The following is a 22,507-nucleotide window of genomic DNA, read 5'->3' on the forward strand; positions in this document are numbered from 1 at the left end:
GGCTTTGCTTCTTTATGGGATAAAACACAAAGGGAGGGTGTGTGGAGAGGAGAGCTGGGGCAGCTGTGTGGTGGGCCGCGGGCTTCTCATTGTGGTTGCTGAGAGGCCTTCACAATATCTTCTTTAAATTTCAGTATTTTCAATGCGTGTATCAAAATTACATGATTTAACTGTTCATGGAGGCTCTTTAGTTATCAATAGAGAACTGTTTTATCCAGTTTTTCCCCTAAATTCATCCATTTCAAGAATAATATTTGCCTTAATTTCAACCACTAATCAGCCAGGAACATTATTCATAAACGAAGTCACACTGAATTTTATGTTTACCAAATATTCCTCACGCACGTGGTAATTTCTATGTTTAGACATTATTTATGGTCATTATTATAACATGTGACTAGAATATTTGTCATTAAAAATAATCTTACCAAGACATGATTATGGTAAAAAAATAAATTTTTTGATCTTTCTTCTTTCCCTTAAAACACTACTTTTAGATGTCCTCTCAAAACAAATGGAAGGGGCACCTGCGTGGCTCAGTCAGTTAAGCATCCACCTCTGGATTTTGGATTGAGTCATAATCTCGGGTTTGTGGGATCAGCCCCACATCAGGCTCCGTGTTGGGCGTGGAGCCTGCTTAAGATTCTCTCTCCCTTTCCCTCTGCCTGCCCCCCCCACATGCGTGTGCGTGTGTGTCTCTCTCAAATAAAAAATGAAATCTTTAAAAAAAACAAATTGAAGCTGTAATTTTGCTCATTGAATTCTATCTTGCTTCAGCCTTGAATCCTAAAATTTTCTTGTACGGGATATAGCAATTTAAAGCTCACTTTTTCCCTAAATAATAAATTATTAAGTAGCATTTTACAAGCATACAAATTTTCAAAGTCTCCAACTAAAAATTGTCCGATTGGATAAAATAAAATTCAAATATGTTGGCTGTAGGGCATCAGGGCATTGCCCTTTAAATGTAAAGACACAAATAGATTAAAATGTTGGAAAAGCTATACCACGGTAACACCTGTCAAAAAAAACCCCAAAACAACAAAAACATGAAGCTGTCTTAAAATTGGCTAAAACGGGTTTCATAGCAAAGAATGTAACAGGAGATAATGAAGCTTATTTTGTAATGATAAAGCGATCAAACTGTTAAAAGAACATAACAATGCTAAACATCCCACCTCTAATAGAGTGTCAGAATGTGTGAGACAAACCTGATAAAACTGCAGGAGAAGCAGGTGTATCCATAATTAAAGGTGGAGATTTCAAAACATCCCCTCAATAATTGGATAAGTAGGCAAAGAATCAGTAAGGTTATCAAAGACTTGAACAACTTTTAATTAATGTACATGGTTACATCCAACAACAGCAGAACAGACAGTCTTTTCAAGTGCAGGCAGAACATTTACCAGGGTAGATCATAGATCGACTTTTAGTAATCTAACAGTATTTAGGCCACAACAGTATTCTCCCTGGCCATACAGTGGTTTGACAAGTTTATACATTGTGCTGTGTTCACCACAGCATGGCTACCGTCTATCCCATATCCTTATTGCGATATCATGGACTGTATTCCCTGTGCTCTGCCTTTTACTCCTGTGACTTACTCATTCCATCACTGGAAGCCTGTACCTCCCTCTCCCCTTCACCCATTTTGTCCAACCTACACCCCTGCCCTCTAGCATCTGTCAGTTCTATGTATTTGTAGGTCTGATTCTGCTTTTTTTTTTTTTAATTCGTATGTTTGTTTTCTTTAGATGTGACTTATGAGCAGAGTCATATGGTGTTTGACTTTCTCAGTCTGACTTATTTCATTTAGCATAATACCCTCTAGGTCCGTCCATGTTGTCTCAAATGACACAGACTCATCCTTTTTCTGGCTGTGTAATATTCCATTGTATGTGTATACATCTTCCTTATCCATTCATCTGTCAGCGGACACATAGGTTGTTATCCTGTCTTGGGTATTGTCAACAATGCTGCAGTAACACTGGGGTGCATGTGTCTTTTCAAATTATGGTTTCATTTTCTTCAGGTAAATAAATACCCAGTAGTAGAATTACTGGATCATATGGTATTATTTTTTTCCTTTCACCTTTTTTTTTTTTTTTAAGAGAGAGAGCGCATGCCTGCAAGCAGGATTGGGGCAGGGAGCAGGTGGTGGAAGAGGAGGAGAGAGAATCTTAAGCAGGCTCCACGCTGAGCAGAGAGCCCCACTTGGGGCTCAGTCTCACAACCCTAAGATCATGACCTGAGCTGAAATCAAGAGTCGGACACTTAACCAACTGAGCTACCCGGGTGCCCTGGGATCATATGGTTATTTCTATTTTTAATTTTTTGGGGGACCTCCATACTGATTTCCACAGTGGCTGCACCAGTTTGCATTCCCACCAACAGCGCACGAGTGTTCCTTCTTCTCCACATCCTCACCAACACTTTTTCTTTTCATTTTGATTTACCCATTCTAACTGGTGTAAGGTGGTCTCTCATTGTGGTTCTGATCTGTATCTCCCTGATAATGTGTGATGTTGAGCATCTTTTCATGTGTCTGTTGGCCATCTGGATGTCTTTGGAAAAATGTGTATTCAGATCCTCTGACCATTTTTAATTGGATTATTTTTGTTGTTGAACTGTATTAAGTTCTTTATATATTTTGCGTATCAGCCCCTTATCAGTTATATTATTTGCAAATATTGTTTACCATTCAGTTGTTTTGTTGATGGTTTCCTTTGCTGTGCAGAACCTTTTTACTTTGATGTAGTTCCTGTACTTTTTCGCTTTTGTTTTCCTTGCCTCAGAAGACATATCTAGAAAATTGTTGCCATGGCTATGTCAGAGAAATTACTACCTGTGTTCTCTTGTAGGAGTTTCATGGTGTCAGGTCTCACATGTAGGTCTCTAATCCATTTTGAGTTTATTTTTGTGTATGGTTTTAGAAAGTGATTCAGTTTCATTCTTTTATATGTAGCTGTCCAGTTTCCCTAGCACCATTTATTGACAAGACTGTCTTTTCCCATTGTATCTTGTTGTGATTGCCTAAAATATTTATTTGCCTTAAACACTTTTTCCAAGAAAATGGTACATCAAAACAAAAGGAAATGACATCAGCTTATTAATGTGTTTCATTTTATACTAATTGCTGTGACATGTAAGATACATACAATTCTGTTAATGTTATTAATTTATGTATGTGGAAATATATTTCCAAATTTAGTTTCAGTACTTTTTACTTTTATTTATGATATTTTATGTATATAAAATTTATATACTATAACTCATNCCTCTGGATTTTGGATTGAGTCATAATCTCGGGTTTGTGGGATCAGCCCCACATCAGGCTCCGTGTTGGGCGTGGAGCCTGCTTAAGATTCTCTCTCCCTTTCCCTCTGCCTGCCCCCCCCACATGCGTGTGTGTGTGTGTCTCTCTCAAATAAAAAATGAAATCTTTAAAAAAAACAAATTGAAGCTGTAATTTTGCTCATTGAATTCTATCTTGCTTCAGCCTTGAATCCTAAAATTTTCTTGTACGGGATATGGCAATTTAAAGCTCACTTTTTCCCTAAATAATAAATTATTAAGTAGCATTTTACAAGCATACAAATTTTCAAAGTCTCCAACTAAAAATTGTCCGATTGGATAAAATAAAATTCAAATATGTTGGCTGTAGGGCATCAGGGCATTGCCCTTTAAATGTAAAGACACAAATAGATTAAAATGTTGGAAAAGCTATACCACGGTAACACCTGTCAAAAAAAACCCCAAAACAACAAAAACATGAAGCTGTCTTAAAATTGGCTAAAACGGGTTTCATAGCAAAGAATGTAACAGGAGATAATGAAGCTTATTTTGTAATGATAAAGCGATCAAACTGTCAAAAGAACATAACAATGCTAAACATCCCACCTCTAATAGAGTGTCAGAATGTGTGAGACAAACCTGATAAAACTGCAGGAGAAGCAGGTGTATCCATAATTAAAGGTGGAGATTTCAAAACATCCCCTCAATAATTGGATAAGTAGGCAAAGAATCAGTAAGGTTATCAAAGACTTGAACAACTTTTAATTAATGTACATGGTTACATCCAACAACAGCAGAACAGACAGTCTTTTCAAGTGCAGGCAGAACATTTACCAGGGTAGATCATAGATCGACTTTTAGTAATCTAACAGTATTTAGGCCACAACAGTATTCTCCCTGGCCATACAGTGGTTTGACAAGTTTATACATTGTGCTGTGTTCACCACAGCATGGCTACCGTCTATCCCGTATCCTTATTGCGATATCATGGACTGTATTCCCTGTGCTCTGCCTTTTACTCCTGTGACTTACTCATTCCATCACTGGAAGCCTGTACCTCCCTCTCCCCTTCACCCATTTTGTCCAACCTACACCCCTGCCCTCTAGCATCTGTCAGTTCTATGTATTTGTAGGTCTGATTCTGCTTTTTTTTTTTTTAATTCGTATGTTTGTTTTCTTTAGATGTGACTTATGAGCAGAGTCATGGTGTTTGACTTTCTCAGTCTGACTTATTTCATTTAGCATAATACCCTCTAGGTCCATCCATGTTGTCTCAAATGACACAGACTCATCCTTTTTCTGGCTGTGTAATATTCCATTGTATGTGTATACATCTTCCTTATCCATTCATCTGTCAGCGGACACATAGGTTGTTATCCTGTCTTGGGTATTGTCAACAATGCTGCAGTAACACTGGGGTGCATGTGTCTTTTCAAATTATGGTTTCATTTTCTTCAGGTAAATAAATACCCAGTAGTAGAATTACTGGATCATATGGTATTATTTTTTTCCTTTCACCTTTTTTTTTTTTTTTAAGAGAGAGAGCGCATGCCTGCAAGCAGGATTGGGGCAGGGAGCAGGTGGTGGAAGAGGAGGAGAGAGAATCTTAAGCAGGCTCCACGCTGAGCAGAGAGCCCCACTTGGGGCTCAGTCTCACAACCCTAAGATCATGACCTGAGCCGAAATCAAGAGTCGGACACTTAACCAACTGAGCTACCCGGGTGCCCTGGGATCATATGGTTATTTCTATTTTTAATTTTTTGGGGGACCTCCATACTGATTTCCACAGTGGCTGCACCAGTTTGCATTCCCACCAACAGCGCACGAGTGTTCCTTCTTCTCCACATCCTCACCAACACTTTTTCTTTTCATTTTGATTTACCCATTCTAACTGGTGTAAGGTGGTCTCTCATTGTGGTTCTGATCTGTATCTCCCTGATAATGTGTGATGTTGAGCATCTTTTCATGTGTCTGTTGGCCATCTGGATGTCTTTGGAAAAATGTGTATTCAGATCCTCTGACCATTTTTAATTGGATTATTTTTGTTGTTGAACTGTATTAAGTTCTTTATATATTTTGCGTATCAGCCCCTTATCAGTTATATTATTTGCAAATATTGTTTACCATTCAGTTGTTTTGTTGATGGTTTCCTTTGCTGTGCAGAACCTTTTTACTTTGATGTAGTTCCTGTACTTTTTCGCTTTTGTTTTCCTTGCCTCAGAAGACATATCTAGAAAATTGTTGCCATGGCTATGTCAGAGAAATTACTACCTGTGTTCTCTTGTAGGAGTTTCATGGTGTCAGGTCTCACATGTAGGTCTCTAATCCATTTTGAGTTTATTTTTGTGTATGGTTTTAGAAAGTGATTCAGTTTCATTCTTTTATATGTAGCTGTCCAGTTTCCCTAGCACCATTTATTGACAAGACTGTCTTTTCCCATTGTATCTTGTTGTGATTGCCTAAAATATTTATTTGCCTTAAACACTTTTTCCAAGAAAATGGTACATCAAAACAAAAGGAAATGACATCAGCTTATTAATGTGTTTCATTTTATACTAATTGCTGTGACATGTAAGATACATACAATTCTGTTAATGTTATTAATTTATTTTTATGTATGTGGAAATATATTTCCAAATTTAGTTTCAGTACTTTTTACTTTTATTTATGATATTTTATGTATATAAAATTTATATACTATAACTCATATTTCTTATTCTTTTTTAAAAGTCATTCTATAACGGGAGACATAATCTTCTTTACTTCCCCATCTGAAGTTGATTGTCTTTTCATTCCCATTTATCTGTGAAATAACATTCTGCTCTGAGTGCTAAATGGCATAATTTTAGGTTAGAATGCGAATTAAAGATTTAACTTTTTTTCCTCAAACATGAAGCTGTTTTTCCCCAACACCATTTATTGAGGGAATGAAATATTTTTTCTATTCCCCAGTGATCTGTGATGCTGCCTTTATAAAATATTAAATTCTTATTTTTTTCTCATTTTGATCAGAGATGGAAGTTCAGCTTCCTTTTGTATAGATACATGATATATTTCATAAATGTGTATGAACACTTGAAGGGAAGTGGTTTTTGTTTTTGTTTTTTTGCCTGTGGTATACAACTGATGCTTTCCTTTTGCCCTTCGAGTTCATCTCAAAAAATTTATTATATGAATTTAATTTTGTTATAGTAATGATATAGATGTAATTCTATACTTAACTGATTTCATTACTGATAACTAATAGCTTCAGCCTCTAACTTTTACATCTTTGAAAATCTTAGTTTTGACTAATATGTAAATTAGTTGAAGAACATTTTTGAGAAATGTTTAAAAGAAAAGGTACAGTTGTGTATTTATTTTCTGAACTGTAGCCTACATAAAAGTGATACCTAGTTGTATTCACAAATGAACGGTAAGTTAAGTAGATATAAAATTTTTCAGGGGGAGCACCTGGGTGGCTCAGTCATTAAGTGTCTGCCTTCGGCTCAGGGTGTGATCCCTGTGTTCTGGGATCGAGCCCCACATCAGGCTCCTCTGCTATGAGCCTGCTTCTTCCTCTCCCACTCCCCCTGCTTGTGTTCCCTCTCTCGCTGGCTGTCTCTCTCTGTCAAATAAATAAATAAATCTTTAAAAAAAATTTTTTTTCAGGAAAAAGCCTTTTCCTTTAAAATTCTGTATCTATTGGTTCATATAGGAGTAGGACTCTAATGAAACATTTTTCGTTTGTGGCTTTCCACTTAATACCTTTTTTAAAAAGTGAAGTATAATTGGCATACAACATCTGTTAGCTCCACGTGTGCGTCGTAGTGAGGTATGTCGTAGAGACGTACCTGACGTGACATCACATGGAGTGTATGTGTTATACGTGACATAACGTATTCAAATATTCACTATACATCGCATAATGATTCCCGTAAGTCTAGTTTCAATCTGTCACCATACAAAATCACTGCAATATTATTGACTATATTCCCTGAGCTGTACAACACATACCCATGAGTTATTTATTTCGTAACTCTGAGAGTATACCTCTTAAACATCTTTACCAATGTTGCCCATCTTCCATAACTTCCCCGCTATGGTTAACTAGCTGTTTTTTTTCCTATATCTGTACGTCTGTTTCTGTTTTGTTTTATCTGTCTGTTTTGGTTTTTAGATTCCACATAGAATTAAGATCGTATTGTATTTGTCTTTGTCTGATTTGTTTTACTTGCCAAAATACCTTCTAGGTCCACCATTGGTTTTGCAAATGGCAAGATTTTATTCTTTTTTTTGGCTGAGTCATATGTCGTTGTGTACACACCAAATCTTTATCCATTCATCTGTTGAAGGACACAGACTGCTTGAGTGTCTTGGCTATTATAAATAGTGCAATAATGGACATAGGGGTGAATCTATCTCTTCAAATGGGTGTTTTCATTTTCTTTGAGTAAATTAGATGGAATTGCTGGATTTTACAGTATTTCTATTTCTAATTTGTTGAAGAACCTCCATCCTATTTTCCATAGTGGTTGTACCAGTTTGCATTCCCACCAACAGTGCACGAGGGTTTCATTTTCTCCACATTCTTGCTAGTACTTGTTACTCTGTCTTTTTGATGTTAGCCATTCTGGCAGGTGTGAGGTGATATCTCATCTGGTGTTGATATCCATGTCCTTGATGGTGAGTGATGCCGAGCACCTTTTCATGTGTGTGTTTGACCATCTGTATGTCTTCTTTGAGAAAAATGTCTATTTAAGTCCTCTGCCCATTTTTAAAATCTCTTCTTTTGTACTAAGTTATATAAGTTTTTATGTGTTTTGAAGATTAACCCCTTATCAGATGTGTGATTTGCACAGATCTCCCTTTCAGTAGGTTGCCTTTTCGTTTTGTTGATGGTTTCCTTCACTGTGCTGAAGCTTTTTATTTTCAGGTAATTCCATTTCTTTATTTTAGCTTTTGTTGACCTTGCCTGAAGAGACTGGTCCAAAAAAACATTACTAAGAGCTTCCTGCCTCAGTTTGTTTCCCAGAGTCCACAGTCTCTCATGGTTCATTCCCCCTTCTGTTCACCCCCCCGCCTTCATTCTACAAACTGAGGGTTTCAGAGGGGAGGGGGGTGGGAGATTGGGATAGGCTGGTGATGGGTAGTAAGGAGGGCACGTATTGCATGGTGCACTGGGTGTTATACACAAATAATGAATCATGGAACTCGACATCAGAAACTAAGAATATACTGTATGGTGACTAACAATATAATAAAAAATTATCATAAAAAAAGAGCTTCCTGCCCATGTTTTCTTCTAGGAGTTTTATGGTTTCAGATCTTATATTCAGGTCTTTAATCCATTATGAATTTATTTTCATATATGATGTTAGAAAGTGGTCCAGTTTCATTCTTCTGCACGTGGCTGTGCAGTTTCCTTTGCTTCTTCAGGAGCAGCCTTTTCCCCGTTGTGTGTCCTGTCTCCGTTGTCCTTTGATGGACTGTGTGAGCATGTGTTTATTTCTGGGCCCTCTGTTCTGTACCATTGATCTGTATGTTTATTTCTGCGCCAGTAGCATCCTGTTTTGTTACTGCAGCGTTGTAATGTATCTTGCAGTGTGGGANGTGTTTATTTCTGGGCCCTCTGTTCTGTACCATTGATCTGTATGTTTATTTCTGCGCCAGTAGCATCCTGTTGTTACTGCAGCGTTGTAATGTATCTTGCAGTGTGGGGTTGTGATACTTCCAGCTGTGTTCTTTTTTCTCAAGATGGCTTTAGCTGTTTAGGGTCTTTGGTGGTTCTGTACAAATTTTAGAATTATTTGTTCTAGTTCTGTGAAAAAATACTGTTGTATTTTGATAGGGATTGCATTGAATCTGTACATGGCTTTGGGTAGTATAAACATTTTTAACAATATTCTAATCCATTAGCATGGTGTATCTTTCATTTATTTGTGTTATCACTAATTTCTCTCATCATGTCTTACCATTTTCAGAGTACAGGTCTTTTACCTCCTTGGTTAAATTTATTCCTAGGTATTTTATTCTTATAGATATAACCGTTAGGTGGGATTACTTTCTTAATTTCTCTTACAATTCGTTATTAACTATAAAAACGCAGNGTTCTAGTTCTGTGAAAAAATACTGTTGTATTTTGATAGGGATTGCATTGAATCTGTACATGGCTTTGGGTATAACAATATTCTAATCCATTAGCATGGTGTATCTTTCATTTATTTGTGTTATCACTAATTTCTCTCATCGTGTCTTACCATTTTCAGAGTACAGGTCTTTTACCTCCTTGGTTAAATTTATTCCTAGGTATTTTATTCTTTTAGATATAACCGTTAGGTGGGATTACTTTCTTAATTTCTCTTAAAATTCGTTATTAACTATAAAAACGCAGCAAATTTCTGGGTGTTAGTTCTGTATCCTGTGACTTTAATTAACTCATTTATAGTTCTAACAGTTTTTTGGTGGCATCTTTAGGGTTTTTTATATAAATCATTTAATCTGTAAATAGTGACAGTTTTAAGTCTTCTGTTCCAGTTTGGATAAGTTTTATTTCTTTTTCATGCCTAATTATTGTGGCTAGGACTTCCAGTCCTTTGTTGCATCAAAGTGACAAGAGTGGACTTCCTTGTTTTGTTTCTGATCTTAGAGGACAAGCTTTCAGCTTTTCACCATTGAGTATGATGTTAGCTGTGGGTCTGCCATATATGGCCTTTATTATGTTGATAACGTCTTCCTTCCCTCAGTCCAGTTGCCCTTAAACCACTGTTTCCTTGCTGTGTCCCAGGGTGGACAAGCCAGAGAGAGGCCCCTCAGGGATATTTCCCCTACTGCAGGTCTTCACATTGGGAATGAGGTTCCCGTCATTACTGTGTCTCCCGTCTCTTCTCACCTTTTCTGTGTGGTCTCTTTACTTTCTGTAAATGCTAAGTGACTGAATGCATGCCATTTGAATTCATAAATTCTGCTTCATCACTAGCATATTTTTTGATAAATATTGCAACATTTTTAAACCATCCCGTATTGACTGGGAAANCTGTAAATGCTAAGTGACTGAATGCATGCCATTTGAATTCATAAATTCTGCTTCATCACTAGCATATTTTTTTGATAAATATTGCAACATTTTTAAACCATCCCGTATTGACTGGGAAAAATCTTTTTTTTTTTTTTAAAGATTTTATTTATTTATGCGACAGAGATAGAGACAGCCAGCGAGAGAGGGAACACAAGCAGGGGGAGTGGGAGAGGAAGAAGCAGGCTCATAGCGGAGGAGCCTGATGTGGGGCTCGATCCCATAACGCCGGGATCACGCCCTGCCTAAGGCAGATGCTCAACCGCCGTGCCACCCAGGCGCCCCATGGGAAAAATCTTTTTTTATTTTTAAGAGTGGAAGGCAGAGAGAGAGGGAGGGAGGGTTGGGGGAAGGGCAGAGGGAGAGAGAGAATCTTAATGAGGCTCCATGCCCAGCACGGAGCCTGACATCGGGCTCAATCTCACAACCCTGAGATCATGACCTGAGCTGAATTCAAGAGTCAGATGCTTAATGGACAGAGCCACCCAGGTGCCCCAGAAAACTCATTTTATTTGTCTTTTAATAAGGGAACTATAGTAGATGATCTCTGTGGTTCATTCAGTTAAGAAGTTTTACTTCCCATAATTCTAAATGTGTGTGTACATGCACGTGCATGTGTGCACACATTCAGCATTCAAAAATTTGCCCAACGCTTTATTTGCTTAACTCCCCAATTACATTTATTATACATCATTTGAAGAATTAGAGGTATACAGTCTCATAATCATAAGAGAAGCATGTAGGTGTTATGTTCAGTCTCAAACCTAATCCTTTGAAAAGAAAGTGGCTGATAGCCAGCAGCAAAGAAAAACACTTACTGAGAAATATTTTAACTAATATGCCTACAACTTTGCTGAAAGCCCAATCCATATACGCATACTGCTGATCATCAAAGATTGTTCTACTTAAGTCTTTATTTCTATTCTTAAAAATGACTGTAAATGTTTTTAAAATACCTTTACTGTCTTAGAACAGTTTTAGTTTACAACAAAATTGAGGTGAAGGTACAGACGTTGGGACATTGCCCATACACCCCTGCTACCACATCCACGTCGCCTTCCTTATCATCATCACTCACCAGTTGGTACTTTTTTTTTTTTTTTTTAACCAAGGATGAACCTACATTGACCGGTCATAATCACCCAGTGTCCACAGTTCACCTTCAGATTTGTTCCTGATATGTTACGTCTGTGGGTTTGGACAAACGTATAATGATTCGTACTCATCATTCCAGCATCATAGAGTAGTTTCACTGCCCTCAAACTCCTCTGTGCTCCGCTGCTCCACCCCCACTTCCCCCTCCCTGCTAACCCCTGGTCTTCTTCCTGTCTCCATAGTTTCGCCTTTTATATTACTGGAATCCTGTAGTAATGTCGCCTTCTTTAACTTAGTATCGTGTGTCTCTTCGTGGCGTGATAGCTCATTGTTTCAGTGTTTTTATCCCTCACCTACTGAAGGACGTCTTGGTTGCTTCCCAGTTTTGATGGTCATGAATAAAGCTGCTGTTAACAGGTTGAAAAGTAATTTTTAAAAAAATATCCTTCACTGTGTTTTTCACTATGAAGTTTGCTGTTCAAAGACAACATACATATTAAGAGAATCTTTGTTATTTCAACTTTATCTTATCAAATATGCCTTTGCTTTAGTCTGCCTTTAAGCGTAACAGACAAAAAGTTCCCCCCACCATGGACTAATAAAAACATTTGGATCATAGAAGCTTTTCCTTTTGTTACTAATTTTATTAATTCAGACTTAAAGTAAAGATCTGATGGTCAGCCACACTTTAGTTGTTGATTAATTTGAACGTGTGCATATGTCTGTTACTGACAACAACTCTTTTGAAATTTTTTAATTAAAATTTAAGAGGTTAATGATAGTATTAATTTGAAATATGTATGCGTTAAATATTATAATAAAAGATCACGCAAACATAATTTGTTAGCTATGTTTAGCTAATGAAAATAGGCAGATAATATTTCATAGGGAGTAAACAATGAATAATTTAAATATCCTTTATTGAAAATAGGTACTGTATAGAGTGTTACTGTTTTAAAGGATAATATGCAAGAAGAAATCATCATAGTTTGTTAAAAAGCTCTCTTTTAAGTTGTTTCTCCTCTTTAAATACTCATATTATCAACTGGTATTAGGGACACGGGACCATTTTTGCTGCAGGGTAGGAGGACTGGTCAAAGGCATTAGGACGTTAATGCAAACACAGTAGCTTTGGAGTTTCTCCTCTCCTGCACCTGGCTGACAGATGTCCGTGCTTGGGTGGATAATGGGGTGTTTCAGCACATGAAACATCGCTTTTCTGTACAGTAATAAATTAAGTAAATGCAGTGTTTCCTAGCCTTTATAAATCATATGAAATGAATGGCTGAGTAGATGACAGTTGTGCGGGTTTCTACCAGCCGACGTTACCATGGCAGCGTGTCTGTGCTGCAGCTGGACTGACAGACTGACGCGGAAATCACCGGTAAGTCACGTTTCCCTTAAGGCGCTTTAGCACCTGTACGGAGTGTGGCACAGAAACACACCACTTAGGGCAGCTCGTCTGTCTGCCGCGTGTCCGTGTCCTCGCCTGTGAAAGGAGGAGGACACTCCCTCACGCTGGCGGGGGAAGGATTGGCTAATACGCGGGAAGTACGTATGTACGCAGTGTTGTACAAGGCTCCGTTGTTTTGTTTGTTCCAAATGGCAATTTCTTATTAAACTCATAAAACATGCCTAGTGATGACGTGTATCTCTCCACTGGAATAGAATGGGTTTATAAAATGCCAGATGAGAAGAAAAGACTGTTCAAAAACACCTTTTCACAAAGAGCCCTTTGTTTTTGGACGTTACCCTCCACCGTAATAACGCTTGATTCAGTGAGATGGCACATTTGCAGCAGACCCGGAACTGGCCCCATTCTCAGCTCATCTTCCGGGCGCACTTTGAGCGGTGGCTTATCACGAGAAGTGCCAGCCCCAGCTGAAATGTTACATATTCGATTAATTTTCATATTTTAGACTTTTTATTTGGAGCAGATTTTTACCAGCAAAAGTTTGTGCAAGGAAGCTGTTTTTATGACGGATGGACGGATGAATGTTATGTCAAAAAAAAATTGCAATAGACCTCACACGATGTAAAATAGAAACCTTTTTTTTTTTCCAGGCACTATTTCAGAGCAACTGGAAATGGTGTAACTTTCTCACTGAACATGACTTTTATGTAAGAGTTCTTGTAGATTTGTCTTTCAAATTTACAAAGGTTTTAAATGGGTGCGTGTCTCACTTCTTCCCCATCCAGAGCTGGGTAGAGAGAGCTGAGAAGCAGGCTCTTCTCTCTGATACACTTGACCTGTCCGAGCTCTTCCACCCAGACACGTTTCTCAACGCCCTTCGCCAGGAGACAGCAAGGTGAGCAAGGTGAACTCCTGACGTGTTTGTCCATCTGCTTTGGATCACATTCCCTTCGTTGTCAAGAAATAAACTTACTATTGAATTAAGGGAGACGTGTTATTTCCTAGTACTTGACATTTCTTAACACAGTGAATTTTTAGTTTAAAAAGCATTGCTTATAATTATGATGTTTTCATTAGAATTGAAAAAGGTGAAATTTAATTTTTTAAAATGTTGACGATCTGGTTGTGGCTACAGTCTGACGGGCTGGGGCGGAGGTGCGATGGAGCTGCCTGTAGTTAAAGGCGTCAGCGTGAAATAAAAGCAAGCCCGGAATTTCTCAGTCACACTAGCCACATGGAGTCACCCGTGGCAGCCACTTTGCACTGCACGAAAGCATTTTTCTTCTTGCAGACATTTCTGTTGGACATGCTGACCAGGCGTCCTGGTGGGGAGCAGGGTTTGGTAGTTAAGATCAAGCTCTTTTTTCCGCAACACACTGGGATAATCATATCGTATGGACTGATTTTTTAAGTAAATGAGAATGTAATAAAAGATGCTTGAAAAAATAAACTGAACCCAACTTAGTTCTGTGTTGCTTTGGGGGGGTTTCAATGTGTAATGCCTGAGGATTGTTTTATAAATATCAGTGTTTCAGTTCAACTAATAGGCATTTACGGCACACTTACCACGTGACGGTCTGATCAGAGATTGTGGAAATGAAACAGCGAGGCCGCGTGTGCTCAAGGAACAGCACGTGGCGCAACCAGTTAACTTTACAGACTTGGCATGAGGTCTAAGATACTGCACATTGTTTAAGAAATCTGCTCGCTTGCACATTGTAAATATTTCAGTTGCAAACGAACAGGAGTATGTCTTCCGTTACTGTTTGTATTTTAATTCTGGAAGATTCTTCCTTTTCTGACAGTGGATGCTTTTCTGTTACAGGGTGATGGGCTGCTCTGTGGATAGCCTTAAGTTTGTAGCCTCGTGGGAAGGTCGGCTGCAAGAAGCAACGCTGCAGATAAAGGTAGTACAGTAACTTTTGATGCTCGTCTAAGTCTAGAAATAGTGTTACCGACTCTGATAAAGGCTCTGGAACCCCAATCTGTTTAGTATAAGATCAGCAGAAATAGATTGTATTTCCAGTGTGAAAAGTCAAAGTGAAGATTTAGGATGAAGCAACTTGGACAAAACAAAATTCTTTCTAATGCAAAGATAAGAATGTTAGGGTCACAACATATTTAAAAATGTAACTTTTGGTAAAAAAAAAAAAAGATACAAATTGTGAAGTTCAGTTAGGTTTCCTGCTCTAGAATTCAATTCAGTAAATATTAAGTATACAATAAAGCATGTATAAAGTATAGTTCATGAAAAATAGACCAAGTCTTGTCCTCAGGGAGTTTACAGTTTGTGAGTGTATTAGTTCAGTGTTAAATTCAAGCCATCTGTGTTGGGTTTTTTTAAAGATTTTATTTATTTATTTGAAAGAGAGAGAGAACGAGAAGGGGGGAGGTCAGAGGGAGAAGCAGACTCCCCACTGAGCAGGGAGCCTGATGCGGGACTTGATCCTGGGACCCTGGGATCATGACCTGAGCCAAAGGCAGACACGTCACCTACTGAGCCACCCAGGTGTCCCCAAGATGTATGTGTTTAAAAAGAAAAAAGTCAAGCCATCTTCTGCGGCATAAATTTTTCTCTGGTAGCTTTCCTGTTAAAAATCCATTACTTTTATAATAATAAATAACAGTAGGTGATCACACACACGTTGATAACAAAACCAGTTCACAGTGTGCAGTGGAAGCCCTCTCCCCAGTGACGGCAGCCTTCCTGAGTAGCTGTACGGCGTTCCAGCTGTTCTTCCTTCCTGTCCGCGTGTGGGGACCGCCTCTTTGCCTTCCGCCTGCTGCTGACCTAACCCAGCAGGTGTGGTAGCGGGCTGCTCGGCCCGTCCCGCTGTTGGTCTGTCTTAGGAGAGTGGAATGTTCCCCATCTTAAGTCGACATCACGTATAATTCAGTCTTTAAATAAATTAAACATAAGACGGTAGTTCTTCAACTTAGCTCAACTGGCTTTTCAGAAGTTCTTTTTTTTTTTCTTTTTTTTTTTTTTAAAGATTTTATTTATTTATTCGACAGAGATAGAGACAGCCAGCGAGNAGAGAGGGAACACAAGCAGGGGGAGTGGGAGAGGAAGAAGCAGGCTCATAGCAGAGGAGCCTGATGTGGGGCTCGATCCCATAACGCCGGGATCACGCCCTGAGCCGAAGGCAGACGCTTAACCGCTGTGCCACCCAGGCGCCCCAGAAGTTCTTTTTACATAGTTGTAGTTCCAGTTTAACAATTTTCTTTTCATTAGTACTTCATGACGTACTATATAATTTATTTTTTATGTGTATTTGTTGTCTTATTCCACTGGAATGTAAGTCCCATGAGAGTGGTCATTTTTTTGTGGTTTCGTTGTATCCCAAATACTTCAAACGATAGCAGTTTCGTAGTGGGCGCTCAGGTGTGCCCTTGCTGGGTTGTTGAGTTTGGGCCTGCGAGAGGAGAGGCACTGTGGCGGGGTGTAGTGTCTGTAATGGTACTCTCGTGTGCCAGAAATCTCTTCATTAACGACAAGCTGGATCTTTCTCTTGTGGCTCTTTGTAGACAGCTATAAAATTCTCCCCCGAAGGGGAAGGAATTAGAATGGTTTTCTTTCATCCCATGGCATTTTATTTTAAGCTGAGCTCTAACCTGTAAGAACTCCATCTCTGTTGCTGATGGTCACACACTCTTGCCCAGTCGTTAAGGAAAGAGAGGGGATGCTTATCATCCAGGAGCCCTGCCCTTGACCACGTTGTGTGGGCTCTGGCAGCTTGAGCCCCACGTGTGGTATGTGGCATCATTCTGCAGATACACAGTGGTAGAAACAGCAAGGGAAATGAGTTACATTCTGAGTCAAAGTGTGTTAATATTTCCAGAACTATGTTGCCTCTGTTCTACAAAATGGGAATAAAACTATTTACAACCAGAAAACCCCAAGCTTTTATGTTATGTTTTGTAGATTATGGTGGGAAAGGCTGACAGTTAGTAAAACAATATTCTAATTTTAGTTCTCCAAAAAAGGACCTTGTGACTTTAAGCAATTAATGGAGTAATCTGAGTCCTTGTCTCATTTATCAAGGGACTTAAAGAGTCACTTTCCTCAGACATGTATTGTAAGGCTCTCTGGGAACATACATGTGCGGGAGGGTGTGTATTTTTCATTATTTCTCCTTCCATCTCTACTACCCTTGACTGAATTCAGCCACTGACGTGTTCAAGCAAGGCTGTAGTTCCCCAAACCAGCCAACATTTCAGACCCGCTAGCCTCCGCACGAGCACACGTGCGTATGCTGATCTGCGGGCCCTGAAGCGCGGCGCTCTCCGGTGTCCGGTGTCCCGCTGCCATCACCGATCGGTGGTTCATTAGCCGCGGTGGCGATGCGTGGTGCCGGGCCCAGCCTGCGTCAGGCTCCTCAGGCGCTCGCGACTCCGGTCTCGCCCACGGCTGGGAGGGGGTCCCCCTGGCAGCTCCGGAGCCCCCAGCCGTCCCCCTTACGCCGAGGCCACCACACACCGAAGGCAGAACGACAAGTCCTCTGCCAGTTGAGTTCCTCTGCTGCGCCGCGGGGCTGCTGAGCGTGGCCGGCTCCCGTGCACCTGCACGCCGCGGTTCCTGGGGCCTGGTGGAGTCCTGTGTCTTCCCGAGGCTTTCCTCGGGGGGTGACATGCTGCTGTGCTCCCGTTGGCCCAGTGTCTGTGGCTCTGTGGCTGGGCGCTTAGCTCAGTACTCGTGTAAATGGAAGGGGAGCCTGTGGAATTCTTCATTGTAACATTAGGAAATCCATTTGCCTGGAGACTTGGCAGATCCTCCAAGCTCTTTTTCAGCAGCAAAGGAAATGTTTTGACCGCCTTCTTTCACTCCTTCCTTCAAAGAACTACAGGGACGCCTGGGTGGCTCAGTCAGTGAAGCGTCTGCCTTTGGCTCAGGTCATGATCCCCAGGTCCCAGGATCGAGTCCCTCATCAGGCTCCGGGCTCAGCAGGGATCCTGCTTCTCCCTCTGCCTGTTTCTACCTGCCGCTCCCCCTGCTTGTGCACTGTCTCGGACAAATAAATTTTAAAAATCTTAAAAAAAAAAAATAAAAACTAATGTTGAAACAAGGGTAACCTTTGTTGATACCATTCTCATCCCTGATATGTTATTTTATTATACAAACGATAGAGTATTACTTTTTGACATTCTTACATTTTAGTTTCATTCTTGGGAATGATGAGGTCTTTAAATTCCACAGATGGCTTTTAAATGTCATGACAGGGTAGTCATAGAGGGTGCAGAGAGAAGAGGGGAGATTCAGAAGGTGTTTCTTGTTAAGTGGCAGGACTGGGCAGTTTGAGGGCATAGGGGAGTCTGGGGGAGCCCAGGATGTCTGTCAGGGTCAGATGTGCCAACGAGTCTCTCCTCATTAGAAGAGAACAGGGTCAGATGTGCCAAAGAGTCTCTCCTCATTAGAAGAGAACAATGACGCGTTTCTGTCTCGGGATCCTCCGATGACATGGTCAAGTTGTGGCACTGTCACCAAGAACTATGTTTACAAATTTCCGGGCAGACTAATTGAGCTTGAAACTTGATGAAATTTCTAGAAGAGGCCTTCAAATGTCTTACCTAGAGAGATTCTAGCACCTAAATGAGCAGGTACCCTGTAAATTTTAACATTTTTTCAAGGCCAACATGCTTTATCAACTCTTAAATTACCCAAGTAACATCACGTCAGTGCTGTAGTAGAAAAAATATTAAACAGGTATTCAACAGTTCTGTTTTTATACCAGCTCTCTAACAAGTTGCTTATCTTTTCTATGGTACAGCAATCTTACTGTAAAATGAGCTATTCAAAAGTATTTGTCAAGGCATACTGTACTATTACTGCCTCATACGTACACCACTCCCTGAAGCCCATTCTCTGCTAGACTCTAGTCAGCCTTCCAACATAAAGTGTTCTCTTGACTCTCAATGCTATAGCACTTTCATTTGGCGTTTGATAAAACTTAAAGGTACCAGGTAATATTTATAAGATCGTTCTGTATTGGGGCACCTGGGTGGCTCAGGTGGTTAAGCGTCTGACTCTTGTTTTGGGCTCAGGTCATGATCTTGGGGTCCTGGGATTGAGCCCCGCATCGGGCTCCACGCTCAGTGGGGAGTCGGCTGGAGATTCTCCCACTGCCTCTCCCCTGCTCAGGTGCGCACTCTCTAAAATAAGTAAAACCTTAAAAAAAATTGTTCTCTATTTTCTGTCAAGTTCACATTATGAGACTATGGATGTGGCTCTGAGTACAGAGTCCTGACTTGACCTTTGTTGCCTTTAGATGAACTCAGGGTAGATAAACAGTGCAGACACTAAAAGAATAAACACTTTTAAAGAAGAAATATGGAACTAATATCGAAATAGTTATATTTTTATTTTCATAATTCCCTAAATGTACACTAAGCTTAACCTAGAGAAAGAGATTCACTCTTCATTATTCTCTCAGCTCTGCGTGGCGTGTCACGGATGTTTTACATTCCACTTTCTGAGCTTCACTCTTTTCTTTAAAAAATGATGTCAGAACCCCAGGCAGGGAAAGACAGTCTCCCTTAATTATGCTCTTCTTTCACCTTCTTGGAGAAAGACTAACTTTTTGGCATTTTCCATTATATTTCTAACAATCTAATACCGACATACCTGCAGTTGTAACTAAATACATTTTAAGTATTTATTTCTAAACTATCTGCTAAATAAGTAGGCACAGACATAAAAAAGTCCCGTGAACAGTGGCCCAGGTCTTCACCTTCTTTATTCTCAGATTCAGAGAATAATCCCCTGGCGTCCATAGTCAGCCGGGTACGCGCTGCCCTCCGTCGTTCGCTAGTACGCGGTAGCTCCCGACGTTTCAGGCTGGATGTGGGTTTCAGTGGTTTGCTTGTTTCCCCGACAGATGGGCGGCTTGTTCCTGGAAGGCTGCAGTTTTGACGGAAGCCAGCTCTCAGAGAATCACCACGATTCTCCCAGCGTGTGTCCCGTCCCCCCTTGCTGTGTGGGCTGGGTCCCCCAGGTAATGAAGCTCTGCTGTCGGGCTAAGACGGTCTTGGTCTCGGCACTTTTTGTTTATTTTCTCATCTCATCTGCATTGGAACAAATTTAGAGTCAAAATATTGTGTCCTTTATGATTTTTAAAATGTATGGGCATTTTAAAATCTTTTATTTTGTTATGGAAAGAATAGCGTTACAGTTTTTAATTTCTAAGCAATGCGTATCCTGCTAAGAAAAAAAGCCTTCAATGATAGTATGGATTACCATGTATTATGTTCCTTTATTTTCCTAGTTAGCCATGCAGGCACTGACAGTGTCGACAGGTTAATACACATCTGATTTCTTTTGTACTGTGTCGCTGCTGGGAATAGGCAGATGAAGAAAGCAAGTCTTTCGTTTTGTTCTGTTTTTAATGTGAGTACGGTTGACACATAATGTTACATGAGTCTCAGGCGTACAACAAAGCAGTGCTGTGCTCACCACAGTGGAACTGCCATCGGTCCCCACACCACACCATCACAGTACCGTTGACTGTATTCCCACGACTCATGCTCTAACTGGCGGGCTGCACCTCCCACTCCCCTCACCCGCTTTGCCCATCCTCCCGACCCCCACACCCTCTGGCAACCTCCAGATGGTCTTGTGTGTTTATGGGTCTGTTTCTGTGTTGGTTCCTTGGTTTGTTTCTTAGATTCCACAAAGAGAGGGAATCACATGGTGTTTGTCTTTCTCTGACTTTCACTTGGCATAACACCCTCTCCATTTACCCCTATCGTCATGAGTGGCGAGGTCTCATTCTCTTCTGCAGCTGTGTGTGTACACGTGTATGTATGTAGACACACGTGCCATCCATCCGTCCGTCCGTCCGCTGTGCTCTGTCCATCATCAGCCACCCTAGCGCGCACCGAGGCTGCGTCCACGTCTTGGCTGTGGTGAAGAGCGCAGCAGTAGACACACGGGTGTGTGTATCTTCTCAAGTTAGTATTTTTATTTTTCTGGGGTAAATACGCAGTAGTGGAATTTGTGAATAGTTAACGGTAGTCCTACTTTTAATTTTTTAGGTAACCTCAATACTATTTTCCACAGTGGCTGCACCAATTTGCACTCCCAGCAACAGAGCGCGAGGTTCCTTTTTCTCCACGTCCTCACCAACACCTTTGTTTCTTGTCTTTTTGATTCCAGCTGTTCCGACGGGTACAAGGTGATGTCTCATTGTGATTCTTTGATGCTAGTGATACTGAGTGTCTTTTCATGTGTCTCCATCTGTATGTTATCTTGGAAAAATGTCTACTCAGATCCTCTACCTGTTTTGTAATCAGATTGTTTTTTGGGGGTTGAGTTGTAGAAGTTATTTGTAGATTTTGGATATTAGTCTCTTATCAGATATATCATTTTTAAATATCTTCTTTCATCCAGTAGACTGCCTTTTTGCTTGGTTGATGGTTTCCTTTGCTGTGCGGAAGCTTTTAATTTTGGTGTAGTCCCGGCAGTTTATTTTTGCTTTTGTGTCCCTTGCCCCAGGACACGTATCTAAAAATATGCTGCTAAGGCCCGTAACAAAGAGCCCTCTGCCTGTGTTGGCTTCCAGGAGTTACGTGGTGTCAGGTCTCACGTTTAAGTCTCTAATCCATTTTAAGTTTATTTCTGTGTATGGTGTAAGACAGTGATTTCATTCTTTGGCAGGTAGTGGTTAAGTTTTCCCAGCACCATTTATTGAAAAGATTATTATTTTTTAATTGTGTATTCCTGTATCCTTTTTCATAGATTAATTGACCATATGAGCAAGGGTTTATTTCTGGGCTTTCTTTTCTATTCTCTTGGTCGTTCTGATTACTACAGCTTTGCAGTATATCTTGAAATCTGGGATTGTGATTCCCTCAGCTTTCTTCTTCTTTCTCAAGGTTGCTTTGGCTATTTAGGGTCTTTTGTGGGTCCATACAAATTTTAGGATTATTTGTTCTAGTTCTGTGAAAAATGCTGTGGGTATTTTGCTAGGGATTGCATTGAATCTGCAGATTGCTCTGAATAGCATGGACATTTTAGTGATACTAACTTTTCTGATTCTTGAGTCTGGTATGTCTGTACATTTGTGTCGCCTCGAGTGTCTTTCATCAGAGCTCTGTGGGTTTTACTCATATTTTACCTACTTGGGTAAGTTTTTTCTTATTTTTTTCATTTTGGTGCAATTATCAATGGAAGTGTTTCCTAAGTTTCTCTGCTACTTTGTTATTAGTGCATAGAAATGCAACAGGCTTCTGTATATTCACTTTTTATCTTGCAACTTTACTGAGTTCATTTATTTTAATGGTTTTTTTGGTGGAGTCTTTAGGGTTTTCTACCTATAATACCATGTCATCTGCCAACATTGACAGTTTAACTTCTTTACCAATTTGGATGCCATTTATTTGTTTCTCTTGTCTGATGTGGTTAGGACTTCCAGGATTAGTTTGAATCAGTGTGGCAGGAGTGGACTTCTTGTCCCTGATCTTAGAGGAAAAGCCCCATTTCTCACCGTGGAGTATGACGTTAGCTGTGGATTTGTCCTACAAGGCCTTTATTATGTTGAGGTATGTTCCCTCTAAACCCCCCCCTTTTTTTTTTTAAGATTTTATTTATTTATTTGACAGAGATAGAGACAGCCAGCGAGAGAGGGAACCCAAGCAGGGGGAGTGGGAGAGGA

The 22,507-nt window shown here is 40.1% G+C and overlaps 1 protein-coding gene across 1 annotated transcript in view; it reads left to right on the forward strand.

Moving 5' to 3' along the window:
- Window positions 1-22,507, forward strand: part of DYNC2H1 (dynein cytoplasmic 2 heavy chain 1) — a 292,248-nt gene that overhangs the window by 246,389 nt on the left and 23,352 nt on the right. The window contains 3 exon segments of the mRNA XM_034665650.1: window positions 13,643-13,752; window positions 14,683-14,764; window positions 19,733-19,849. Coding sequence (XP_034521541.1) covers window positions 13,643-13,752; window positions 14,683-14,764; window positions 19,733-19,849 — 309 coding nt within the window.

Source organism: Ailuropoda melanoleuca, chromosome 8 (assembly GCF_002007445.2).
Source record: "Ailuropoda melanoleuca isolate Jingjing chromosome 8, ASM200744v2, whole genome shotgun sequence".
NCBI classification, from domain to species: Eukaryota; Metazoa; Chordata; class Mammalia; order Carnivora; family Ursidae; genus Ailuropoda; species Ailuropoda melanoleuca.